Source organism: Lepidochelys kempii, chromosome 14 (genome assembly GCF_965140285.1).
Source record: "Lepidochelys kempii isolate rLepKem1 chromosome 14, rLepKem1.hap1, whole genome shotgun sequence".
In the NCBI taxonomy this organism is placed as follows: domain Eukaryota; kingdom Metazoa; phylum Chordata; order Testudines; family Cheloniidae; genus Lepidochelys; species Lepidochelys kempii.
This window is the reverse complement of record NC_136393.1, coordinates 929213-955452: the sequence shown is the minus strand read 5'-3', so window position 1 is coordinate 955452 and position 26240 is coordinate 929213. Positions and strand designations below refer to the sequence as shown.

Below are 26240 nucleotides of genomic sequence, written 5' to 3'. Positions count from 1 at the left end.
GGGTCTGGTGCTGCTGTTCCCGTGAGAGCAGGGCCACTGCAGAGGGGTTTGGTGGAAGGTGCTTGGCAGGTAGTGAAGCAGGGCTGTAACATGCTCCAGTGTTGATGCCCTCAGTGCCAAGCAAAGGCTCTGCAGAGCCAGATTCACTGGCTTTAGATAGGACAGCAGGGCCACTCCTCCTCCCCCACACGCTCTTAAGAGCGGTCAGGGTCACCCGGAAGGGAAGGAGGATCCCTGCCTAGGACCCTCTGCAGGAGCTTGGATGCAGTGCTCACCACCCCTAGGCTGCTGGCCTCAATGCCAGCCCCAGGGAGCAGCTACCCTCAGCCCACAGGAGGAGACAGATTAATTTAAAAGCAGTTTATTCTTGGGTGTCCCTATCCCATCAGCTTCAGGCAGCCACGCCTAAACATCCTGCAGCCTAGCTGGGCCTACGCCAGCTCCAGCTCTCTCCTCCAAAAAATCAGGCATTTGTGGATTCTGGCATTTCCAGCTGGCAATGAGGAAAACGGGCATGAAGGTGAAGAACCACCAGGCTTCTAAAGGGCTTGAGAGCAGTGAGCAAGGCCCCCAGGCATGAGCTGCAGTAGAGCTATGTGTGTGGAAGGGGGCTGAAGCGCTGGGGGTGGGGGCCGCAGCAGTCCTGTGGTTGGAGAAAGTTTGCCAGTCCCTTGTTTTCATAGGAACTAATGTTCAGCAGCTTAGCCCCAAGTCTTGAAACCTGCCTGTTTCCCACACCACCTTGAACCTTACCATGCGTTCAAGGCGCAGCGCGTTGGGGGTGGCCATCTGCCACAGCTCCTCCACATCCCATAGCCCTCAGGCTGGATTCCTGCCAGTCAAAAAACCAACAGAAAGCTGGAGAGGCACAGAGCAGCATGTGAGTCTCAAGTGACTATGGCTGCCCTAGACTTTCCAAGGGGTGGGGCTGGGCTCATCTCCAGCTGCTGCCATGTGATGAGCTCCAGCCAGCCCTGGGATGCAAATGGAGTATGCTCTCTGGGGAAGAGCCTCCCGCAGAGCACAGCCTGTGCCTGTAAGGGGGAGCCCATCCTGGGGAAACTGCCACAGGTGACTTATGCTCTCCCAGATGGGAGAGACAGTTGCACCTGGGAACAGGACAAGTTATGTCTAGCCTAGAGCCCATCACCTGTGGGCTGGATGCAGATTTGGCCCCTTCAGGGCTTTCACACGGCAGGCCATCACCTAGCTACCACAATGCAGAATTGCTGGAGCCCCTGAGAAGAATTCAGCTCCTGGGGCACACCTCACCTCTCCTGGAGCTCCTCCTCCAGCTCATGTTGCTCTCAGGGCTGATGATCCCACTGATGGCAAAGGGCTGCGGGCACAAAGTGCAGCCAGATTCATTCCTTGCCCTTCCCCAGTCCTCCCTTCTGTGCCCTGAGGAGCTGGCAGCAACAGCTAGTGGGTGTTTAACCCCTAGGCTCTATTTGATTTCAAGCCTCTCCCATGGGGTCTGGACATGGCATTGTTAGACCCAGCAAGCAGGACCACAGGAGCGGGAAGATGTAGTACAGCATCGACTAGGACAATAGCAGTTGCTGGAGGAGCTGGGCAGAGCTCTGGGGACTTGCATCCCCATGTGCTGCTCAGCAGATTGCACAGCCTGTCCTGCGGGGGGAGGGGAACACACAGGCTCCTGGAGATCGTGCAGGGGTCCCAAGATCTCTCTGGTGGTTCACAAAGGGCTTCAGATTCCTGGAAAGACCTAATACCCTCCTGCTGCTTGGGGGTGGGGGGACAGAGGTTGGTGGTTAGGATTCTATTCTGCATACTTACCCCATAGATCTGGCAAACTCCCCCAGGCTTCAGCAGCTGCCCCACACCCTAGAATAGTCCCTGCAACACAAAGGCAGGATGTCACCGAGTTGGGCACTGGGGGTGGGGGGTGAGCCAAGGCCGGGGCCTGCCCCATATCCCAGTAGGAGCAAGACAAGGTGCCAGCACTGTTCCTCCAGAGCAATAATCCCTTGGGGCGGTGGGCGGTGCAGGCCTGAAAGGGCCACAGGCTCCTTCTGCCAGCGGGAGGAAGGATGTCTTTCCCACAAGGGGTTGCTTGCCACAGCACCCCCTTGTTCCCTGCAGGGCTCAGTTTGTCCACATGCACACCTCCAGGCCTTGGGCAAGGAAGTGCAGCAGGTTGATGATGATGACATTGCAGCAGCCTTGGCTCAAGCCTGCCCACTGGTCCCAGGGCTGAGACACATCAATGGCCAGTGGCTTCTTCACGTTCGGCACCTTGGTGGCTCTGATGTAGCTAGAGATGCTGGAGGAAAAGACAGGCAGGTAAACCAGGAGAGGCTGCTGGTGTCTGCCTAGTGGTGCTGCACTGCACCCAGACAGAGGCTGCCGCCTCCTGCTCTCACAATGGGGGATGCTGCAGGAGCTGCCCTGAGGTGCCAGCCTGGGATCCATTTAGCAACTGCCAGGGCCACAGTGCTGCCAGCATCACCCTACAGTGCAGGCAGTGGCAGTCTTGCTGGTTCCAGGTGGGGAAGAGGTGCATTCAGCTAGATCCTTCCCCCTCCACTAAAAGCCAGAAGGGGGCAGGAAGTGAGGCCTTGTAGCGGGTATATGTGGCTGCTCTCACGCAGACCACGGGCAAACACCTTCTCTCTCCCTGTTGTGCTGTAAGCACTGATGCTTGGACCAAGAATCACCCGGCATGGCAGCTGCCTCCAAGGGAGTGCAAGAGGAGGGATAGGGCTGCAGGAGAATTGCAAGTGAGGTGGCCATGCAGCCTAAGCCCCCCAGCTCTACAGATGTGTCTCCTTGCCCTTGGAATTTGTCCTGCGCTGGGGACAATGAAAACTGTTACAAGCCCATGGGGGTTTGTAGAAGATGGCACGTTCCTAGACGCCCTCCCCCTGCCCCGATGCGGTGTTATATGTTCTGATTAGCCTAACCCTGAACAGCCTAGAAGGACTTAGCAGGGTTTGTGCAGTTTCCTAAGGCGAAGTGAGCACAATCCCTGCTGAACACTGACAGAACCCTCTTCTCACTGGAGCGGTGGTGCTTGAGAGCTGCGGCCTAGCCCTCCTGTGGGCTGGGGGAGCTGGCAATGCTGTGGGCACAGCAGGTCAGGGCACTTTGGGCTCCACAGCCTGGTCCAGTCCACACAAGAGATCCACTTCCTGGACACTACAGTGCTAATAAACAATGGTCACATAAACACCACCCTATACCGGAAACCTACTGACCGCTATTCCTACCTGCATGCCTCCAGCTTTCACCCTGACCACACCACACGATCCATCGTCTACAGCCAAGCTCTGTGATACAACCGCATTTGCTCCAACCCCTCAGACAGAGACAAACACCTACAAGATCTCTGTCAAGCTTTCTTACAACTACAATACCCACCTGCAGAAGTAAAGAAACAGATTGATAGAGCCAGAAGAGTTCCCAGAAGTTACCTACTACAGGACAGGCCTAACAAAGAAAATAACAGAACGCCACTAGCCGTCACCTTCAGCCCCCAACTAAAACCTCTCCAACGCATTATTAAGGATCTACAACCTATCCTAAAGGATGACCCAACACTCTCACAAATCTTGGGAGACAGGCTAGTCCTTGCCTACAGACAGCCCCGCAACCTGAAGCAAATACTCACCAACAACCACATACCACACAACAGAACCACTAACCCAGGAACTTATCCTTGCAACAAAGCCCGTTGCCAATTGTGCCCACATATCTATTCAGGGGACACCATCACAGGGTCTAATCACATCAGCCACACTATCAGAGGCTCGTTCACCTGCACATCCACCAATGTGATATATGCCATCATGTGCCAGCAATGCCCCTCTGCCATGTACATTGGTCAAACTGGACAGTCTCTACGTAAAAGAATAAATGGACACAAATCAGATGTCAAGAATTATAACATTCATAAACCAGTCGGAGAACACTTCAATCTCTCTGGTCACGCGATCACAGACATGAAGGTCGCTATCTTAAAACAAAAAAACTTCAAATCCAGACTCCAGCGAGAAACTGCTGAATTGGAATTCATTTGCAAATTGGATACTATTAATTTAGGCTTAAATAGAGACTGGGAGTGGCTAAGTCATTATGCAAGGTAGCCTGTTTCCTCTTGTTTTTTCCTACCCCCCCCCCCCCCAGATGTTCTGGTTTAACTTGGATTTAAACTTGAAGAGTGGTCAGTTTGGATGAGCTATTACCAGCAGGAGAGTGAGTTTGTGTGTGTATGGGGGTGGGGGGGATGAGAGAAAACCTGGATTTGTGCAGGAAATAGCCCAACTTGATTGTCATGCACATTGTGTAAAGAGTGGTCACTTTGGATGGGCTATCACCAGCAGGAGAGTGAATTTGTGTGGGGGGGTGGAGGGTGAGAAAACCTGGATTTGTGCTGGAAATGGCCCACCTGATGATCACGTTAGATAAGCTATTACCAGCAGGACAGTGGGGTGGGAGGAGGTATTGTTTCATATTCTCTGTGTGTATATAAAGCCTGCTGCAGTTTCCACGGCATGCATCCGATGAAGTGAGCTGTAGCTCACCAAAGCTCATGCTCTAATAAATGGGTTAGTCGCTAAGGTGCCACAAGGCCTCCTGTTCTTTTTGCGAACTCCCCACTGTGTCCGTGATCGGAGCTGCAGGCAGCCCCGCGCCATGGGCGTGAAACCCTCAGCGCCCCAAATCCTCCCTAGTGGGAAGCAGTCAGCAGCCGGGTGGGCACACGAGCAGCTCGCGTGCCGGGGGGTGCGGTCCCGGCCCCGATCCCCGGCCCCGGCCCAGGGCTCCTGGCAGGCCCGAGCCCAGGCGCGCCGCCCGCGGGCAGACGGGCTGGCTTCCCAGGCTGCCGGGTGACATCGGGCCGGGCTTGGGCAGAATGCGCCGCGCGGCCCCGGAGCCCGGCTGCGGCCCCAAGGCTCGGCCCGGCCCGGGTCGCCCACGCAGCCAGCCAGCGCCTCCCGGATCGGGCCGGGGCCGGGGCGCCGGCCGGGGCCTGCTGGGGCGAAGCGGGAACAGCGAGCCCCGCCCGCCCCGGGAAGGCCCGAGCGGCCCCTCCGGGCCTGGGGGCCGGCAGCGTGGAGCGGCCCCGGGCAGGCCTCGCGGCTCCACGCCGGGCCGGGAACCCAGGCGTCCTGGCCCCGCCCCTGTCTGCGCCGCCGCCGCCGCTGCCGATAAAGTTGCCCTTGTTGCGGACGCGGTGCATGCTGGGTAGCGTGCAGTCCTTGCTCGGAGGACCCGCCCGAGCCATAGAGACGTGGGAGGCGGAGGCTAGACTGTCACCCTTTGCCAGCGACATGGCCTGGGCAGGGCTAGAGCGCCCCGGCGACCACAGAGACTGGGGGGCAGAGCGCCGCCGCGTCCTCTGCCTGCTGCCGCCCGCCTCCGAGGCCGGGCGTCTCCTTCCTGCTGCCGGGACCCAGCGTGCTCGGTGCCGGCGCCGCCATGCTGCCCGCCGCCCGCCCCCTAGGGGGGCCCTGCCTGAGGGGGCTCCGGGCCGCCGCCCGCCTGCTGCTGCGGTACCCCCGCCGCGCGCCCCCGGGAGCCCCGGCCCGCGCGCGCGGCCTGCGGGTCCCGCCACCAAGCTCGCGAGGCGCGAGCCCAGCACGGCCCCGTTCCCGGGGCGGGGGGTTGGTCTGCGCGGGGCTCCCCCGATCGCGGTCTGGGGCGGGGCGGGGCGGGCGGTGACCGGGCCCCTCCCGGGGCGGGGCCCCCCCACGGCGCAGTCCGAGCCTGACGGGGCCTCTCTTTCCATGGCGACAGGCGGCAGCCGCCGGGAGTCCGTGCTGTGAGGATGCTGAGGACCAGCTGCCACCCAAGGACAGAAGCCCTGGCCAGCGCCCCCTTAGATAACGCCCCGAAGGAATATTCCCCCAAGATCCAGCAGCTGGTGCAGGACATCGCTAGCCTGACCCTACTGGAGATCTCGGACCTCAATGAGTTACTGAAGGTGGGCAGGACTTGGGCAGCCTGCCCGCTCAGACTAGCCTGTGCTCTGCCCCCTGTATGAAAAGGTTTGCCCCTCAACAGCTTGAGTCATATCTCCTTGCCCCCCCCGAGTCTCCCCTCTTCCCCTCACCAGCTCCTTCACGAGCTCCCAGCCGTTTGCTGCTGCCTCTCCTTGCACAGGAAGGAGGCCCAGCTAGCAAACCCTAGCAGAAATTGGGGGGGGGGCACATGTGATCCCTCCCCCCCCATCACCTCTGGAAAGTGCCCCACTTTGTATAGTTGGGCAGGGTACATGGCCTGGGCTGTACTCAGTTGGGGCATGCATGCTCCCAAGGTGTGGAGGGAAGGCAGGATACTGGGGTGGTTGATTGTCAGGGCACAGAATGGAGCGGTTTCTCTGTCTTTTGTCTATGGCTGGGGTGTTCTGTGGTGGTTCCTCTTCTTGCTGGGAACACAGGGTAGGCTTGAAGTGCTGTTGATTACACTTTGTCATCTTCTGCAGAAGACACTGAAGATCCAGGACATGGGGCTGATGCCAATGGGTGGAATGATGCCACCACCTGCAATGCAGTCAGCCACTCAGGTAACTCCCAGTTGCTCTGCTAGGCTCCTCCTCCATGCCCCTGGACAAATGCCAGGGGAAGGGAAGTGCTGTCCAGGAAGATGGGCATTTGTTTCACCTTGTACTTTGGCAAATTTAGTTCTAGTGAGTCCAAAAATGCCCTGTGATTCTGAAGGTTGGTTCTGAGCTAAACAAACCTACTCCTGGTTCTCCTAGGGGTCTTTATATCTATAGTGATCCTAGACAAGGAACTGGAGTGTTGGTAGAAGTTTATATAGCTGCCTATCAGTCTCGAAGCATCTTTCTCTTTGTGAATGCTGTGCCCCTCTGCAGGTTTGCCAGTTGACCAGAAGGGGCTGTTTGTCAAGTCCTGTGTGTGGCAGGGTGGAAGGGTCCTGAATGCTGCTGTACTTGGCCTCACTAGGCTTGTGTTGGTTCCAGGTAGCGGAAGAAGAGGTCCCCAAGAAGCGGGAGAAAATTCATTTCACTGTCAAGCTGACTGAGGTGAAGGCTGTGGAAAAAGTAAAACTGATCAAGGAAGTGAAGAACTGCATGCAGGGGCTTAACCTTGTCCAGGTGAGGAGATGGCACTTACCTCTGCCTGTATGATCTTGGTCACTGCTTGAGCAGCACCTCCCTGGGGCTGTGCTGGAAGCTCTGAGCCTCTTCCCCTCTGCCCAAACTATGTTCAAAAGTGCTTTTTAAAACTGAGACATTGGCTGTACTTCAGAATAGCCGCTTGGATTCCTCAGTATCCTTGAACCACAGTTTGTTCATGAAAAGAAAAGGAGTACTTGTGGCACCTTAGAGACTAACCAATTTATTAGAGCATAAGCTTTCGTGAGCTACAGCTCACTTCCTCAGATGCATATCGTGGCTTTCCTGTGCACAGCTGTGTCCCAAGTGCATGGGGACTGAGCGTGAGGCCTCCAACAGGAAGGCTATGTCTACGCTACCATAGTAAGTCGACCTACGCTACGCAACTCCAGCTAAATACCGTAGGTCGAGTTACCGTGGGAGGTCAATGGGAGAAACTCTCCGGTCTACTTGACTTACCTTACTCTTCTGGTGGAGGGTAGAGTACAGGGGTTGACTGGAGAGCGATCTGCTGTTGATTTGAAGGGTCTTCACTAGACATGCTAAATCGATCTCAGAGCATGGATCCTGTAGTGTAGATATAGCCCAAGTGTCTGCACTTGTCTCCACTGCTTCCTTCAAAACAAGTGTCCCTTCTTCCCAGGATTTTGGGGTGGTTGGTTTCTAGAAACAATAATGCACATTCTCACCAGATGGTGGCAGCAAAAACCTAACCTAACCATGGGTTTCAGAGTGCACCTGTGTAAGTCTGTATCCGTAAAAAGAAAAGGAGGACTTGTGGCACCTTAGAGACTAACCAATTTATTAGAGCATGAGCTTTCGTGAGCTACAGCTCACTTCATCGGATGCATCAAAAGCTTATGCGCAAATAAATTGGTTAGTCTCTAAGGTGCCACAAGTACTCCTTTTCTTTTTAACCTAACCATGTGAGAGAGCTGAGCCCCACATGAAATCTGCAAGAGAAGGGGGGCCATGGGAGGAAGACTCCCCCTCCCCTCCCTCACTTTAACAGCAGAAGAGTTTATTTATCCTGTTAAGTACAGAAAATCACAATCAACAGCTTAACTGACAGGCACAGGTTAAACAAGCCATGTAAAGCATTTTTTACTGAACACGTGAAAATCAGGGCCTAAGAGTCCAAAGACAGAATTGTCAGAACAGTTCATATGAGAGTCAGAGCTTATTTATCTTGAACTCTTCTGATGTCGCTTGTGTACTGGAGGTGGGAATAGTTCTGCAGAACTGTTTAAATTGGCCAAACCAGCTGCATTTAGCAAGCAGTGAAGCAATGAAAGATTTAGAGACTCCATTTACTGCTATTGGATTGCCTTCCTTCAACTCCCTCTTCAGCGTCTCATAGAATATCAGGGTTGGAAGGGACCTCAGGAGGTCATCTAGTCCAACCTCCTGCTCAAAGCAGGACCAATCCCCAACTAAATCATCCCAGCCAGGGCTTTGTCAAGCCTGACTTTAAAAACTTCTAAGGAAGGAGATTCCACCACGTCCCTAGGTAACCCATTCTAGTGCTTCACCACCCTCCTAGTGAGAGAGTTTTTCCTAATATCCAACCTAAACCTCCCCCACTGCAACTTGAGACCATTACTCCTTGTTCTGTCATCTGCTACCACTGAGAACAGTCTAGATTCATCCTCTCTGGAACCCCCTTTCAGGCAGACTTGCACAGAGTCACAGCAGAAAAGCGAACTTCTCCTCTCTCACATTCTGTGAACTGTCTGCAGATCTTGGCAGAACTCTTCATTAGAAAGTCATCTGAACTTTCTCCATGATTTACAGGGAATGGCATGCGTCCATCCAATTCATAAGGTGTCCATCCACACTGACAAACAGAATAAAATGGAAGTTCACATTATCCTCCTCTACTTGACATTGGCCTTCTTGTGCAACAGCATTATGGACTTCCTGAATAGCCTTGTTATTTTCAAGGTGCTTTCAGTCACCAGTGCCTGTGGATGCAGTAAATTGGCATCACCACACATTGTACTCAGGTGCACTCTCCCCAGCAGGCAATGCCACAATTTATCCTAAGATCCCCTGCAGGGCTCTCTGGACTAGCTAGGGCTTCTCATTGCAGCTGGATTCAGTCCAGCAATGGCATCTCTCTCTAAGGAGTTTTGTTAATTGAGTTACTCAGGGATGTATCCCTCTCATTCACCAGCCTCTGTGAGCTGAAATTCCAGCCCTGGCCTGCTTCCCTGCATACACATGGCTGTGGCAGGGCACTTTGTTCTCTCAGAGGAGACTGTTGTCTCATTCTGGGTTTCTCACACCCTTAGAAGCAGGGATGGTTTCTGTTCTGCATGCCATCTTTAGTAGCCATGTTCAAGACCCAATATGTGCCAAGGGTGGTTAAAAACTATCAGGATGTAGAAAAGGTAGAAATCTATAACACTTCTGTTTTGATTGGGAAAGAATCAGAAGGAGCAAAACTTAGAAAAAAGTGATTTTAAAACAGCAGCTAGCCTACACAAATGTGTATCTTACCTAAAGTCCTGCCATCCCATAGTGGTGATGGATCTGGCTATGTCTAGACTTGCACTTCTGTCGGTCAGGAGTGTGGGGTGGGGGGGAAACCTGTCCCTGACTGACATACTTTTCATCGACAAAAGTACCAGTGTGGACACCGCTATGTTGGCAGGAGACGCTCTCTCCCCAGCATGGCTACCGCCACTGGTTGGGGGTGGTTTGATTATGCTGGTTCGAGACCTCGCTCCCACGGGCATGGAGCAGCTACGGGGAAGACCTTTCAGCAGCGCAGCTATGGTGGTACAGCTCTGCTGCTGTAAGGTCTGAGTGTAGACATAGCCTAAGCCGAGCTTCTTCTGACCTCTCTCCTCCTAGTTCCTGTATCCATCTTATATCAGTCTTTTCCCCCTGCTCTCCTGAGGGAGTGCTCTTAGTAAACCTGGACTTTGGCCCTTCTGGCCACACCTGTTCTGTAGGCTCAGCAGGAAATCAAGCAAGATTCATTTGAACCAATTGTTTTGGCATTGTCCATTAACAGTTCTTAAGTGTCAGTTAATAGGTGACTATCCTGGGCCATGTCCTCTTTCCTGCCTGTAGAAATACTTACACCAAGCCACTCTGCTTCCTTTCCCAGACCTAAAGAGCTCTGTGTAGCTCAAAACTTGTACTTTCCACCAACACACATTGTTCCAATAAAAGATAGTACCTCACCTACCTTTTCTCTCTAACTCAGTATATTCATACAGGAAACTACAACCCCTCTAACCAGGCCAACATACAATATTAATACATTATTAAAATTCAGCTTCATAGTCATCACATGCGTTTTTACACAGCCTAATCCAGGGACACACATCTAGGATCAAAGTGCACGTTATGATTATAAGATGGGGGACCATGTCCTTTGAAAAGAACTTAAGAATCATGGTAGAAAATCAGTTGGAAGTGAGCTCCCAAGTCATTGCTGTAGAGGATGAACTCTTGGATGTTTAAAGTGGAGAATATCCATCAGGAGCAAGGAGGTGGCATTACCTCTGTAAACAGCTTTAGTAATCCCATTGCTGGGATACTGTGTCTATTTCTGGGAGTTCACACTTCAAAAAGATTGTTGGCAAATTGGAAAATGTTTGGAAAAGAGATACAAGTATGATTTGAGGTCTGAAAATCCTGCCTTAGAGTGAAAGACTAAAGAGGCCCAGGGTATTCAATTTCACCAAGAGAGGGTGGACCAATGACTCTATGGCAGTCAAGTACCTATAAGCAGCACAGATCTCTAGTTGCAGACAGCTCTCCTGTCTAGCAGAAAAAGGCAGAACAACATCCAGTGGCTGGAAAATGAAGGTCGGCAAACTCAGGCTAGAAACAAGGTGAATATTTTTAGCAGGGAGGATAACTAACCATTGGAACAGCTTTCCTAGGGACATGGGGGATTTGCTATTGCTTGAAATACTTAATCAAGACTGAAGGGCTTTCTGAAAGAGTTGCTGTGGTTCAGACAGAAGTGATGGGCTTGATGCAGAAATTATTGGGGGTGGTTCTCTGGCCTGGGTTATATAGGTGTCACGGAATCCCTGGGCGATGCTGTGGAAATGCTCACTGCGAAGCCAGTCAGGACTCTGGGGCAGTCGCCTTTCTGTGAGCAGCCTGTCTGCAGGACACACAGCTTCCACCTTCCTGGGTCTGACCTCAGAGCATTCAGGCTCCTCTGCCCCTCCATGCGCTTCCCACAGCGAGTCCGCTCAGGCAGGGCTCCTGGGGAAGCCAGAGGGTCCTGCCCCCCAACTTCGCAGTCAGACATGACTCTCAGCCAGCCAGTAAAACAGAAGTTTATTAGACGACAGGAACATGGTCTAAAACAGAGCTTGCAGGTGCAGAGAACGGGACCCCTCAGCTGGGTCCATTTTGGGGAGCAGTGAGCCAGACAACCACGTCTGCACTTCACTCCATGTCCCAGCCAGCCCCAAACTGAAAACTCCCTCCAGCCCCTCCTCCCCTGGGCTTTGTTCCTTTCCCGGGCCAGGAGGGCACCTGATTCCTTTGTTCTCCAACCCTTTAGCTCTCACCTTGCAGGGGGGAAGGGCCCAGGCCATCAGTGGCCAGGAAACAAGGTGTCCACCATTCTCTGTGTCCAAAGACCCCTGCACACCCCTGCCCTCTAGGGCTCTGCAATGATCATACACCCTTACCCCACCCCCTAGATACTTAAGAACTGCCTAGGGAAAACTGAGGCACCCCCACACTATTCAGAGGAAGCATTAAGAACAGTGCCACTTCGTCACAATAGGACATAGGTGATAATAATGGTCCCCTATGGTTTTAAAATTATTAATCTAGTTAGTGAAAACAGCTAGTTTGACTCTCTCTCTCTCTGGCAGGCAAAGAAACTGGTAGAGTCACTTCCACAGGAAATCAAGGCCCATGTGTCCAAAGAGGAAGCAGAGAAGATCAAAGCCGCGCTGGAGGCAGCAGGAGGGACTGTGGTTCTGGAGTAGATGGCCCACGCCCCTGGCTGAGGGATGCTTGTATCTCCTGTCCGTGCCCATGTGGGGCCCTGTCCACTGACTGTCGTGGGGTTCCTGTGCATTTCCAGGGGGCTGAGATCTGCCCTGTTTTCTGCAGTGGGGCTTTGCTCTGTTAGGATGACCCTGCACCAGCTGGGTGTGTTCAGTGGGGAGCCTGACATTTGTACCAACACCATAATGAACTCTGAATCTATTAAAAAAAAGTGTGGGGGGAAGTCTGTGAAGCAGTGATGTGTAAGAGATCAGTCCTCCCCAAAACCACTTGCCAGACTGCACACCAGCCAGCAGAGCTGCCTAGGGGTGGAGTGCACCCATGCACCAGTCCATGTGGCTTTGTGTCACTGAACAGGCCTGTCACTAGGCTGTGGTCATTGATATTTTCACCCCATGTATCTACTCTTTCTCCTGTCCCCCTAATGCACTGGTTTGACCTTTCACTGCAACTCAGAATCTCAAACTAGGCTGTGGCTAATTTACAGGTGAATGGATGTGGCCCACAGGAGCTAAGGGAAAGGGTATTTTTTTTGCAGGGTGACCTTCCGGTTGTGGTGGATCCTCCTCCCTAATGGGAGGAGTCTGAACAGCATGGAGGCTTGGACTCCGTTCTGCTCAGCTGCCTGCTGTGAAGGGTGGGCACCTGGCGATCCAGGTGACTGGTGTGCGCCTGGAGGGAGGATTTGCCAGCCCAAGCTAAGTCCATGTCTACACTTACCGAGGCAGAGCTGTACCCATGCAGCTCTGCTGCTGTACGAGCGCTTGTGTAGCTGGAAGGGAGAGAGCTCTGTTGTCAACATAATAAAACCATCTCAACGAGCGGTGGGAGAGTGGCTCCTGCCGCCATAGCGCTGTGCACACCAGTGCTTATGCCAGCAAAACTTATGTTGCTCAGGGGCATGTTTTTTTCACGGGCCTGAGCGACAAAAGTTTTGCTGACATAAGTGCTAGTGTAGCCATGGCCCAAGCCCATGATCTCTACAGGGGCCCTCATGCCAGTTGGTACATCTGGGTGCTTGTGCAATAGTGCACAAAGTCTGCATGAGCTTTGTGGGGGGGTTGGCTTGGTGCAGATAAATATGGGGGTTGGCTCAGGCAGCAGGGAACCAGAGCCTGTGGGAAAGTCCCCCTGAACCCAGGGCAGCACCTTGTTTCCATGACCCTCCCTCCCGCTCCAGTGTCATTTACTAATCCTGGCTACTTCAGTGGTTACCTTCATTCAGAGCCCCTCCCTTTGCCTTACCTTTCTGAGCTGTTAATAATCCATGGCCTGCAAGCCCAGCCCCTCACTGCCCCTGTTTGCCGAGCTGCCACTCTGCCAGGCAGAGGGGCATCCTGGCCGAGGGCAGCTCTGTGTTCAGGTTATGGATAGGCCAGGATCTAAAAGGGGTGTTACAAGCTAGCCAAGGTGCCGGGGAGTGGGGCCTGGGCAGGATTACTCTCCGTTTGAGAGTTTGGAGCTGAGCTTTCTCTCCAGCTGTTGGCCAGCCGCTAGAAGGCTGCACATGTTACCGCAAGGGAATTAATGGTTTTCAAACTTTCTGTGCTGGTGACTCCTTTCACAGAGCAAGTCTCTGAGCGTGACCCCCCCTTATTAATTGAAAACAGAGTGGGGTAATTTAAGGGGGGCTTTGGGCTGTCAGCCCCACAGAGCTGACATGTCGTGATCCCTGTGTAACCACCTTGCAGCCCCTTGAGGGGTCATGACCCCCGTTTGAGAACCCCCTGGCTTAGAGAGCTTCTGACCCTGCCTGAGCCCACACCCTGGCCTGGCCTGTGGATTTTCCTTGCTGCTGCCTGTCTTGTGCATTGGGAGGCGACTAGTCTCCCTGCCCTAAAAGCCCAGGTACCGGAGCTCAGGCCGTGTCTGCTTTGAAAGGTGACCAGCTGGAGCAAGCTTGGGCTCCAGGTCCAGCGCCACATCCCTGAACCCCGCGCTGGCCCTGGCGGGATTAGTCACAAAGCCCTGAACCAGGCCCAGGAGCACCCCGCTCAAGCCGTGTGCGCAGCCCTCGCCGGCCCGTCCGTACTCGCCTTTGTCGATGCAGCATGGCAGGTGCCCTGCCTCGCCCCGGGGTGCAAAGGGGGTGACCCACAGCACTGCGTTCTCAGCGGGGGGGGGGGGGGGGCTGCTGCGGCCCCGGCCTGCCGAGGGGGAGGGGTGGGTAGGCAGGCCCCCCCCAGCCTGGCCTGGGGCCTGCTCTGGGCCCTGCTGCCGTCGCCCTTTGAAGCCTCCCTGCGCTGGCGTTGCCCGTTGAAGGCGGGGCGGGGCGGGGCTCGGCCGCACCCCCGGGGCCGCGGATCCCGGCGCGCGGAGCGGCCCGATGGCGGAGCGGCGCGTGTCCCGCTGGTACTTCGGGGGCCTGGCCTCGTGCGGCGCCGCCTGCTGCACCCACCCGCTGGACCTGCTCAAGGTGCGCCGGGCCCTCTGCCCCCCGGGACCCCCTGGGACCCCCACTGCCCCCCGGGACCCTGCCCCCCCGAGCCCCCCACTGCCCCGGCCCTCTGCCCCCCGGGACCCCCACTGCCCCGGCCCTCTGCCCCCCGGGACCCCCCACTGCCCCCCGGGACCCCCACTGCCCCCCGGACTCCCCCCGGGACCCCCACAGCCCCAGCTCTCTGCCCCCCGGGACCCCCACGGCCCCAGCTCTCTGCCCCCCGAACCCTCCACTGCCCCTCTGAGCCCCCCACTGCCCCAACCCTCTGCCCACCGGGACCCCCTGGACCCCCCACTGCCCCAACCCTCTGGGTCCCCCACTGCTCCCCGGATCCCCTCCTAGGCCCCCCACTGCCTCCAGCCCCCTGAACCCCCCTCCCGCCCCTTGGACTCCCTCTGCCCCCTGGGCTCCCACTGCCCCGGCAGGCAGCAGGGTTGGCTCTGACCTCCCCAACTGCCTGTTTGGAGTCTCCACAGCGCCCCCCGCCCCCCGGAGCTGGTCCCTCAGCGCTGCTGGGTCTGCAGGCTGGCACTGTCCAGGGACTGGCTTCCCAGTAAGGGCCGAGGCCGTGCTGGGGCCTGGCTGCTGTGTGTTTCTGGGGGCTGCTCTCGGCTACATAATCTCTGGCTCGGGCTGGTTCCTGCATAGCTGGGCCATTTGCCCAGCTCCCCAACATCATCCCAGTGGGCTCTGGCCTTGTCAGAGCAGCTCCCAGTTAGCACCTGCCTGGCTCTCGCTGGAATCCCAAGGGCACAGGCCTGCATAGGGAAGAGGGAGGACTAGTTCCCCATGCCACCTTCCCCACCACAGGCCCCATATTCCTGGGCCTCTCTGGCTGCGTTCCAAGGCCCATGCTCCATAACTCCACGAGTGAAGCCTGGTCCCCAGCACTCGTTAATCTTCTCTCCTGAGGACTTTGGACCCAGGCTTGGCACAGCACGGCCACAGGCTGTAGGCGCTGGTGTGTGCTGGGGCTCTATGGAGGGCACGGGCGGCTCGGATAGGTGTAGGGGATCCCCTGGCTCACAGAGCCCCATCTTGCAGGGGGCCCTCTGTCACGGAGTCCCCGGGCGATGCTCTGGAACTGCTCCCCATGAAGCCAGGCAGGACTCTGGGGAAGTCTCCTTTCTATGAGCAGCCTGTCTGCAGGACACACAGCTCACCCGGCTTCCACCTTCCTGGGTCTGACCTCGGAGCATTCAGCCTCCTCTGCCCCTCCGTGCGCTTCCCCCAGCGAGTCGGCCCAGGCAGGGTCCTGGAGAAGCCAGAGGGTCCTGCCCCCAACTCTGCAGTCAGACGGGACTCTCAGCCAGCCAGTGAAACATAAGGTTTATTAGATGACAGGAACATGGTCTAACACAGAGCTTGCAGGTGCAGAGAACAGGACCCCTCAGCTGGGTCCATTTTGGGGGGCGGTGAGCCAGACAACCACATCTGCACTTCACTCCATGTCCCCAGCTAGCCCCAAACTGAAAACTCTCTCCAGCCCCCCCTCCTCTGGGCTTTGTCCCTTTCCCGGGCCAGGAGGTCACCTGATTCCTTTGTTCTCCAACCCTTTAGCTGGGGGGGGGGGGGGCACCAGGCCATCAGTTGCCAGGAAACAGGGTGTCAGCCATTCTCTGTGTCCAGACCCCTGCACACACCTGCCCTCCAGGGCTCTGCAATGATCATACACCCTTACCCCACCCCCTAGATACTTAAGAACTGCCTAGGGGAAACTGAGCCCCCTCCCCACCCCCCTTTAGAGGAACCATTAAGAACAGTCCCACTTCGTCACACCCTCTGATACTAAAGTGGAAGATGTACAGTTACCCCGGGCTGGGGCTGGGGACTGGTCAGGACTCCTGGGTCTGTTTCCTGGCTCTGCTTTTCCCCCAGGCTGGGCAAGCAGAGAAAGAGAGACGGTGTTTCTCGCTGGAAACGCTAGGGAGATTCCTGCTGCCAGGTGCTGCGGCCACTGAAAGCTGGGACGTGGCGTGGGGGCACCCCATGCTGGGAGGGGGGTTCACTACTTACAGGTGCCCTCTAACTTGCTTTTGTATCCCCCCAGCCCCTTGCCTGCCATGGTCCCTGCTCCAGGTGACGGGCTGTTGGGCTGATTCCCAAGCTCCGGTCGCGTGGGGGAGCTCATGGGGCTGTGGTCACTTGCTGAGGCATCCCAGCACATGTGCTAAGGATTAACCTCAAGAAGGGTCAGGACCATTGTCCCCGATGTGCAGGAAAAGGGTCACAAGCAGCTGTCCCAGTCTTGGCTCCTCAGTGGATGGAGGGATCAGCCCTACAGTGTGCTCAGAGCTGGGGGAGCTGGGTCTGACCCTGGCATCTTTCTCCCTGACCCAGGTTCATCTGCAGACGCAGCAGGAGGTGAAGATGCGCATGACAGGCATGGCGCTGCGCGTGATCCGCACGGATGGCTTTCTGGCGCTCTACAACGGACTCAGTGCCTCGCTCTGCCGCCAGGTGAGTGCCAGGGGCCACATCTGCCCCACTTCTGCCATAAGGGGGCACTCCCCATACTGGGCCCTGCACCTCCCGCTGCAGAGCGCACACCCCAACCTGTTACCCAGGTCCTGTGCCTCCTGCCATGGGGGTCACCCTCTACCCAGTCCCTAAGCTGCCTGCCATGGGGGTCACTCCCCTCCCATTACTCAGGCCCCACACATTCCCCCCAGATCCAGGTGCTGCCCTTGGTTGTGCAGCTGCAAGCATGCTGGCCCTTTCCAGGGAGCAGCCCCTCTGGCTGAGCTGGGGAGCAGCAGCCCAGCCCTGGAGCCAGGGGCTTGGTGCCAACTGAGGCTCTGTTTACGGGCTCGATGCCACGTGCTGGGCAGCACCTTTGGTGACTGTCTGGGGAGGGCAGGGAGACCCCTGGAGTGCAGCACTTGGGCCATGCTCTGACTCTCTTCTCCTCAGATGACGTACTCCCTGACCCGCTTCGCCATCTATGAGACCGCACGGGACCGCTTGAGCCAAGGCCCTCAGGGACCTCTGCCCTTCTACCAGAAGGTGCTGCTTGGTGCTGCGGGAGGTGAGCAGGGGCCGGGGAGCCCAGGCCATGGGCTGTGGCCAGGCTTGAGGAGTCCCTTGACCCTGAATCTTCTCTGGTTGCAGGTTTCACTGGTGGGTTTGTGGGGACCCCAGCAGACATGGTGAACGTCAGGTCAGTTCCATGTGTCTTGGATGCTCTGCTCGCTGGGGACGTGGCTGGAGGTGCGCTGGGCAGAGGGAGTTGTGGGGCACCCCGTCTCAGCTTGTCGTGGACTCCATGGGTTGGTGGCTTGATCCAACGTGGCAGATCCTACGTCCTGCACCTGGAGGGACCGGAATTGCCCCAACTGTGCCTGGGGCTGCCCCAGGCCAGGGGTTCCAGATCCCTGGGGGTGGCCCCTCCTGACATCACAGGAGCTGGCAGTGGAGAAGCCCAGCTAGGTCCCCGTCCCCACGGGTGCAGGGCTACACCCTCTGCGTGGCCCCATCTCCCCAGGGAGCACCGGTCATAGTCACATGCTGCGTGAGCTCGGGCCTGCTCAGAACAAGAGGGCCAGAGCCCTGCCCCAAGGGCTGCTCAGCCTTAGGAGATCACAGGGGCAGGTCGCTCAGTCTGTCTTGGTCTGTCTCCCCTCACCTCCCCCACTGCTCTGTCTCTGTAGGATGCAGAATGACATGAAGCAGCCGATGCATTTGAGGCGGAAGTGAGTGATGGTGCAGTAAGTGGGGGGACCCCCGGGACTTGAGACCAACTGGCTTGGGTCCCCCCCCCCCGAGCATGTGATGGGGGGAGAGGGGGGTAGCAAGGATCCCTAATAGGATGCTAAGGGGCTGCTCACATGATGGCACTGAGGGGATCCTCTCCCTTTGTGCCATCCCTGTCCCATCTCTGTGGATGGGAGCTGCAGTGAGGTGACGTGGCCACAGGGGGGCAGCATTGCTCCAAGCACCACCCTTGCTGGCTGGAGGGAGCCAGGCTGGGGAGCCGGGTGGGGGGCAGTGCATTGGGTGACCCCAGCTCTGCTCCTCAAGCAGAAATTCCCAGCAACGCTGGACACCTTGAGTAGGGTGTCGGAGACGATGAGGGCTGATGGGAAGAGTTCACGGCTTTACCTCTTTCCCTTCTTGTCCCTCCAGTTACTCCCACGCCTTGGATGGCATGTACCGAGTGCTTCGTGAGGGTAGGACTCTGCCAAAGGCCTGGGGGCACACGGGCTTGGCATCTCCTCTGGCCTGATCGGGGGCATCCTCTGCTGGTGTTGTGAAGCCTCAGAGCAGGAATTGTTTCTGGGGGACACCAGGGCTGCTAAATGGCTCGGTTTGGTCAGGAGCCACATGGCAGCTGGGTGTGGGGCTGGATCTGGCAGGGAACAGGGGCAGCCTGGCTAGCAGCCCTGTCGTGGTGTGGCTGGAGGCCAAGGGCAGGGCTGGGGTCCAAATGGCCAGGTAGAGACGGTGCTGGAGAAGAGCAGGGCCCAAGGGGCAGGCTGGGTTGGGGGCGTGGTTGGGATTGTTCATCCAGATGCTGCCTCTGAAGTGCAGCAGCCATAGCAGCCCTCTGGGCAGTTTGGGTTTGTCCTGTGGGATGACACAGCAAGGGCCAGACCAGACGCTGCAGTGAGAGGCACCAGCCCCGAGCCCTCCGGGGTGGGAATGAAACACTCCCCTCGCCCCCAGCTGGGAAGGGGGAGCCTGAAAGGGGAGTTGTGTTTTCAAAGAAAGGAAGAAGAGGCAGACAGACAAGCAGTGGAGAGGGAGAGTGCCAGAACAGGCTGAAAGGAGCCAGTGGTAGGGTGAGTGACTTCTCGTCCCTTGGAGCCAGAGCCGGGGGGGGGGTTCAGAAGGAGCCCCTGGGGAGTTCCCCCGCTGCGTGGTGGAGAGTCTAGGGGCTGGAGTCACAGCCAGGGCCTGCCGCCCTGCACAAGCCCCAGGCCGTGGTGGGGGCGGCTGCTGGGGGGTGGGGGGCAGGGGTGCAGGACTGATGGGACTGGGAGTGGCAGCTCCCAGCTGGCCTGGGGCCGAATTCACACACCTGAACTGTGCGCTGATTCCCCTCCCCAGAGGGCTTGAAGAAGCTGTTCTCAGGCGCTACGATGGCGTCGAGCCGAGGGGCCCTGGTCACTGTTGGACAGGTAGGAACCCTCCCCCCCGGGCACTGGGGGGCAGCTGGGACTGGCTGTGCCCTGAGGGCCACCTCCTGGGGGTGGGGGAGCCAGTCCCTTGGGGTATGAGGAGACATGGAGGCAGGGTGGGCCAAGCCGCTAACTGCACCCCCCCCATACCTGCAGCTCTCCTGCTACGACCAGGCCAAGCAACTGGTTCTCACGACTGGGTTTCTCTCCGACAACATCTTCACTCACTTCCTGGCCAGCTTCATCGCTGTGAGTGGGGGCAGGGCAGGGGGGTGGAGGCTGCCTGATGGTGCTAGAGGAATTGCAGCCAGCTTGGCGTGCATCCCACAGGGCTTCTGGCTTCCCCACAGCCTCAGGCTGCTGCTGCGGTGCTCCTGCCCCAGTGAAATGAGGCAGTGGTATGAGGAGACCCCCCACCACAGGCCTGCAGGTCTCTTCTGTTCACAGCATGTAGGTTCTTTCCCTGTTCCCCTCTGCAGATTAGTGACCCAGAGCTGGGATCCGAACCTGGGACCTTCCACACTACGTGCATGAGCTAGTAGTATTCCCGGAGCTAAAGGAGCCGCTCCACTATCTGGCAGCAGTAGTAGACTCTCAGCCCCATGTGGAGCAGCCACTGGAGAGCAAGATTTCAGAGGAGCAGCCGTGTTAGTCTGTATCCACAAAAAGAAAAGGAGGACTTGTGGCACCTTAGAGACTAACAAGAGACTCCTACTCTGCTAGCATGGGTGGGTTATGTAGGCGGCTCCTGTGCTCGTTCACCTGCCCTCTGCTGCACAGGGACTGGAAGGGAAAGGGCCGGTGGCACCAGTCCCAGGGACTCCCTGTCTGTGACCTATCTTTGTCCCTTCCCCCCAGGGTGGATGTGCCACGTTCCTCTGTCAGCCCATGGACGTACTCAAGACCCGCCTGATGAATTCGCAGGGAGAGTACCGGGTGAGTAATCCTGCCCTGGCGCACTACAATTTGTCCTGCTCCTCCCCACCACTGGGTCCGTGTCACCTCAGGACAAAATGCAGAGTCAAAATGTCTCAATCCTTTAAATGTCTGCTTCTTGGAGCTGCTGGTCCAGGAACCCCCCAGGGGAGAGGCAACTCTCGATCTCGTCCTGAGTGGGGCGCAGGATCGGGTCCAAGGTGTAGCTATAACAGGACCGCTTGGAAATAGTGACCAAAATGTAACAACATTTAACATTCCTGTGGTGGGCAGAACACCTCAGCTGCCCGACGCTGTGGCATTTAATTTCAGAAAGGGGAACTATGCAAAAACGAGGAGGTTAGTTAAACAGAAATTAAAAGGTTCAGTGACTGGGGTGAAATCCCTGCAAGCTGCATGGACCCTTTTCAAAGACCCCATAATAGACGCTCAACTTAAATGTATACCCCAAATTAAAAAAACACAGTAAAAGAACTAACAAAGAGCCACCGTGGTTTAACAACCATGTAAAAGAAGCAGTGAGAGATAAAAAAGGCATCTTTTAAAAAGTGGAAGTCAAATCCTAGTGAGGAAAATAGAAAGGAGCATAAACATTGCCAAATTAAATGTAAAAATGTAATAAGAAAAGCCAAAAAGGAGTTTGAAGAACAGCTAGCCAAAAACTAGCCCCTGGACGATCAAGATACAGAAGGAGCACTTAAAGACAATAAAGTCTTTGTAGAGAAGTTAAATTAATTCTTTGCTTCAAGTCTTCACGGCTGAGGATGTTAGGGAGATTCCCAAACCTGAACCATCTTTTGTAGGTGACAAATCTGAGGAATTGTCACAGATTGAACTGTCACTAGAGGAGGTTTTGGAATTCATTGAGAAACTGAACAGTAACAAGTCACCGGGACCAGATGGCATTCACCCAAGAGTTCTGAAAGAACACGAATGTGAAATTGCAGAGCTATTAACTGTAGTTTGCAACCTGTCCTTCAAATCAGCTTCTGTACCTAGTGACTGGAAGATAGCTAATGTAACGCCAATATTTAAGAAGGGCTCTAGAGGTGATCCTGGCAATTAGAGACCGGTACGTCTAACATCAGTACCAGGCAAATTAGTTGAAACAATAGTAAAAATTGTCAGACACACAGAAGAACATAAATTGTTGCGCAAAAGTCAACATGGCTTCTGTAAAGGAAGATCATGTCTTACTAATCTATTAGAGTTCTTTGAGGGGGTCAACAGCCATGTGGACAAGGGGGATCCAGTGTACTTAGAAAGCCTTTGACAAGGTCCCTCACCAAAGGCTCTTACGTAAATTAAGTTGTCATGGGATAAGAGGGAAGATCCTTTCATGGATTGAGAACTGGTTAAAAGACAGGGAACAAAGGGTAGGAATAAATGGTAAATTTTCAGAATGGAAAGGGGTAACTCTTGTTCCCCAAGAGTCAGTCCTAGGACCAATCCTATTCAACTTATTCATAAATGATCTGGAGAAAGGGGTAAACAGTGAGGTGGCAAAGTTTGCAGATGATACTAAACTGCTCAAGATAGTTAAGACCAAAGCAGACTGTGAAGAAATTCAAAAAGATCTCACAAAACTAAGTGACTGGGCAACAAAATGGCAAATGAAATTTAATGTGGATAAATGTAAAGTAATGCACGTTGGAAAAAATAACCCCAACGATACATACAATATGATGGGGGCTAATTTAGCTACAAGAACTTAATCAGGAGTAAGTTCTTGGCGTCATTGTGGATAGTTCTCTGAAAACGTCCCCGTTTGCTTTTTTGACTGCTGCTGCACACTGCGTGATGTTAGGAATCATTAAAAAAGGAATAGAGAATAAGACGGAGAATATCTTATTGCCTTTATGTAAATCCATGGTATGCCCGCACCTTGAATACTGCGTATAGATGTGGTCCCCTCATCTCAAAAAAGACATTAGAAAAGGTTCAGAAAAGGGCAACTAAAATGATTAGGGGTTTGGAACGGGTCCCATATGAGGAGAGATTAAAAAGGCCAGGACTTTTCATCTTGGAAAAGAGGAGACTAAGGAGGGGATACGATAGTGGTCTATAAACTCATGAGTGGTGTAGAGAAAACGAACAAGGAAAAGTTATTTACTTGCTCCCATAATATAAGAACTAGGGGCCACCAAATGAAATTAATTGGCAGCAGGTTTAAAACAAATAAAAGTAAGTTCTTCTTCACTCAGCTCACAGTCAACCTGTGGAACTCCTTGCCTGAGGAGGTTGTGAAGGCTAGGACTATAACAGCGTTTAAAAGAGAACCTCCATGAATTTATCCAGTTAAGTCCATTAATGGCTATTAGCCAGGATGGGTAAGGAATGGTGTCCCTAACTCTGTTTGTCAGAGAGTGGAGATGGATGGCAGGAGAGAGATCACTAGATCATTACCTGTTAGGTTCATTCCCTCTGGGGCACCTGGCATTGGCCACTGTCGGGAGACAGGATACTGGGCTGGATGGACCTTTGGTCTGACCCAGTATGGCCATTCTTATGTTCACCCCCCCTTCCCTGCCACAGTCTCACCAGCTGCCTGTGTATCCTCCCCACTGCCCCATGGCTGGATCCCTGACTCCTCACTCCCCATAGCTGCCCCTGCCCCAGATCTCAGCCCAGACACTCTTGTCTCCACGGCAGCTGCGAGCCAGACCAGTTCCCGGGGCGGGAACTGGCTTATTTCCCTCTCTTTTGTTTCAGGGTGTTGTCCACTGCGCAGTGGAGACTGCCAGGCTTGGACCTCTCGCCTTCTACAAGGTACTGGGTTGAGGCTGGGGGGTGGAGCGCACTGGGGGCCGGTAGGGAGTGGAAGAAGTGTGAGAGCAGGAGGGTGCTCACGTGGGAGCTGGGGGGCAGAGTGTAGCGTAAAAGGAGCACAGGGGGCGGGCGATGCGGGGGCCTGCTCTGGCTCTAGCTGGCTGCTCCGTGTCTTGGGCTCACCCTGGGCTGACGCAGTGGCTCCCGGGGCAGGGTTGTCTGGAAGGGCAGCCCCAGGACCTCCCTGCAGGGTGGGTGAGGGGCTGTGGGGGTGGAGCCCATGAAAAGGCCTGTAGGGGCTGGGGCCCTGGCGCTGGCTCCCGCTGGGCCTGGGCGGTGCTGACAGTGGCGCTGGGGACAGATTCGTCAACCGTGCGAACCCCACGCACCCTGGCACCCTGCGGCACCTCTCCCACCCCTCCTGCTGCCCCTCCCCTTGGACCCGGCTGCTGCTCCCCTGCCTGGCCCCTTCTGCTCCCCGCAGCCTCCTCCTGTCCTTCTCCTCCACCCACCCGCCTCACCCATGGCCCCCAGAGGGATGAATTGCTCAGTGCCGGAGCATCCTGGCTGGGGAGGCCCCAGCAGGACAGAGACTGACCCTCCTCTCTCCCCTTTCTTGCCCGTCCCCTTCCAGGGCTTCGTTCCTGCTGCCATCCGCCTGGTGCCTCACACCGTCCTCACCTTCGTCTTCCTGGAGCAGCTGCGCAAATACTTTGGGATCAAAGTGCTGGCCTGAGTGGGGAAGGGCCCTGCCCGCCCAGACCCGGGGGATGAGAGCCAGCAAGCCGCCACTGAGGTCCCAGAAGCCCCCTCCCCATCCTCCCTGCCCCCCACTAACCCAGCTGAGCCAAAGGGCCCCCCTTCCTGCCCCTGGACTGGGCTCACAGTTCCCATAGCAATAGGGATGGGTCCTCTCCTCCCTGCACTTTGCAGGCCCCCTGGGGGGGGCGTGCCCTGGGAGGCCAAGGCTCTTCAGAGCCGGTCCATCCCCTGCTCTGTGATGGGCCCAGAGTCCCAGGGCACTCTTGTTGTTTACAGCAGAACCTGGAAGGTTCTTCAGCAACGGGGCTCAGGTGCGGCCAGCTCCACCAGCCCTCAGGGCAGCCGGGTCTAGTGGCAATATTACCCGTGGCAGCTGGGGAGGGGATCGTGGGCTTCCCCAGAGGCTCTCGTGGGCAGAGAAAGGAGACCCAGGCTCAGGGTGCTGGGGTGCTGAACCAGTTGGATTTGGCCCCTGCCTCCATTCCCATGTGATCTCTGCCCCTGTCGGGCTGATGGCACCCCCCTCCCCTCCTTCCTGAGCCCTGCAGGTCCTTGGCTTGCTGTCCACGGGTGCCCCTGTTCTGGGATGGGTCTAGTGCCGCCCCCGGTAATACTCTCCCCAGAAGCCTGGCTCCCTCAGCCCCTCTCCCCACCTGCTGCCTCATGCTTTAAAGATCAGTTTGCTCAGCCAAAATCTCCCAGACACCCAAAGGTTGTTGGGCTCTTCAGGGATCTGTGCTTTGTACCAATGATGGAGAAAGGATCCTCCCCCGCTCAGCTGCGCCAGGCAGAGGGTGAAGCGCTGGCTAGGGACCAGGAGAGGAAAGTCCTTCTCCCACACACAGCCCAGCTCCTGTCCTGGGCCGGGCAGTGCCTGACCCGCTGTGTCTGCCTCAAACCCACCCGGGGCGCACGATGCCTCGGGCCACAATGGGGACTTGGCGGGAGTCACCTTGGAAAGTGTCTTACGTAGATGAAAAGTAGCTGTGGAAACCAGTCCAAACTGACCATGCTGTCTGGCCTGCACCCAGTGGTCCGGATGGACAGACTGTTGGGTGTGAGCTCTGCCTGGCACATGGGTGCCCCGGCATGTACCCAGGGAGCTGGAGCAGTTCAGGAGAGATCTGACCTGTTTACACCCAGCGCTCATCCCATGGTGTGCAGCAAAGTGGGACCCCGACATCTAGCACATTCCAGCAGAGCTGCCTTCTCCGGCAGACCGGGCCTCCAGCTGGGAGCTTCGCTGGGGCTGCTCTGCGCTGGCCTTGCTGGGTGAGAATCCGCTGTGGTGTCTGTCTAAGGGTCAGAGTGAGTTGCGGGGGCTGCTCCAGGCCAGGCGATGGACCCCGCTTGTGAAGTGACCCTGTTTGTATCTCATGCCTGCTCCTTGCTGCTGCCCCCACGGGCCGCCACTTCTGCAGTGTTGCTGCTGCCCATGGGCCCCTAGGCAATGAGCCGTGCGCCAGGCGTCAGGCCCGTGTGTGGTGCCCCGTGGGATCAAAGAACTGGAGCATTTGTAACCTTGATAATAAACCAATGGAACCGCTGCAGGTCTGTGACTGTTGCTTCTTCCACGGGGGATGGGAAGGGATGGAGCTGACACCCCAACTCCCCAGAGCCTTGCAGACAGGCCCCAAAGCCACCTCATCCCCACCGCCCGGGGCCCTGTCCCTCCGCATGGTCCCCTCCGTGGGGAGGGGAGAGCCTCACTGCGGGGCCTTAGCCGGGCACTCTCCTCTCCCCCGGTTCCTGGCCTCGGCACAGCTCCCTCCCAGTGGCAGTGTTTGGAGCGTAGAGCGCTCCCCGGGCTGTGTAGCCTGGAGCCCCCAGGACAGGCCCGTCCAGCCCATACCCCGCTAGCTCCCATTCCACCCCCCGCTTTGCGCTCAGGGATCTGGCCAGTGCCCCGGCTCATTCCGGCTCGGCTGGGGCACTGCAGGGGCGGGTGAAGCTGCTAGCAGTGGGGTGTTCCCACATTGCTGCCCCAAGGGGCCCCCGCCTGGAGCGGTGGAAGAAACTGCCAGGCAGAGGCTGTGCCATGGGCACCCGCCGACTTCGCGCATTTCACTTCCCACCGCAACCGCGCCCTGGATGTGACACTAATTGG

At 56.4% G+C, this 26240-nt stretch overlaps 2 protein-coding genes and 1 long non-coding RNA gene across 5 annotated transcripts; 2 read left to right on the top strand and 1 right to left on the bottom strand.

Moving 5' to 3' along the window:
- Positions 1-359: 359 nt before the first annotated feature.
- Positions 360-14508, bottom strand: LOC144929444 (uncharacterized). Its single transcript, XR_013634675.1, has 3 exons — positions 14143-14508; positions 7568-7771; positions 360-2287 (listed from the first exon to the last, which is right to left on the bottom strand). It is a non-coding gene; the product is annotated as an uncharacterized LOC144929444 (long non-coding RNA).
- Positions 5322-12329, top strand: MRPL12 (mitochondrial ribosomal protein L12). The gene is made up of 5 exons (XM_073311836.2): positions 5322-5519; positions 5764-5950; positions 6452-6532; positions 6953-7087; positions 11968-12329. The coding sequence occupies exons 1-5, from the start codon at positions 5446-5448 to the stop codon at positions 12082-12084; spliced, it is 594 nt and encodes a 197-aa protein (XP_073167937.1). The 5' UTR covers positions 5322-5445; the 3' UTR covers positions 12085-12329.
- Positions 14375-25679, top strand: SLC25A10 (solute carrier family 25 member 10). Of its 3 annotated transcripts, none has more exons than XM_073310440.2 (11): positions 14375-14522; positions 16887-17006; positions 17460-17574; positions 17658-17706; positions 18197-18238; positions 18672-18715; positions 19596-19666; positions 19823-19915; positions 20525-20602; positions 23315-23371; positions 24006-25679. In XM_073310440.2, exons 1-11 carry the CDS (start codon positions 14433-14435, stop codon positions 24105-24107), a joined length of 861 nt encoding a protein of 286 aa, XP_073166541.1. In that variant the 5' UTR covers positions 14375-14432; the 3' UTR covers positions 24108-25679. The 3 variants fall into 3 exon arrangements, with proteins under 3 accessions (XP_073166541.1, XP_073166539.2, XP_073166540.2); XM_073310438.2 differs by lacking the exon at positions 14375-14522 and adding an exon at positions 15662-15874; XM_073310439.2 differs by lacking the exons at positions 14375-14522; positions 18197-18238 and adding an exon at positions 15662-15874.
- Positions 25680-26240: the final 561 nt, after the last annotated feature.

Bases quoted from the DNA above. Each gene is read 5' to 3' on its own strand.
- MRPL12 (XM_073311836.2), top strand. From the start codon at position 5,446: ATGCTGCCCGCCGCCCGCCCCCTAGGGGGGCCCTGCCTGAGGGGGCTC. The intron at 5,520-5,763 runs GTACCCCCGCCG...CCATGGCGACAG, and splicing joins GCCGCCCGCCTGCTGCTGCG to GCGGCAGCCGCCGGGAGTCC. The intron at 6,533-6,952 runs GTAACTCCCAGT...TGTTGGTTCCAG, and splicing joins CAATGCAGTCAGCCACTCAG to GTAGCGGAAGAAGAGGTCCC.
- SLC25A10 (XM_073310438.2), top strand. From the start codon at position 15,677: ATGAGCAGCCTGTCTGCAGGACACACAGCTCACCCGGCTTCCACCTTC. The intron at 17,575-17,657 runs GTGAGCAGGGGC...CTCTGGTTGCAG, and splicing joins GCTGCTTGGTGCTGCGGGAG to GTTTCACTGGTGGGTTTGTG. The intron at 20,603-23,314 runs GTGAGTAATCCT...CTTTTGTTTCAG, and splicing joins ATTCGCAGGGAGAGTACCGG to GGTGTTGTCCACTGCGCAGT.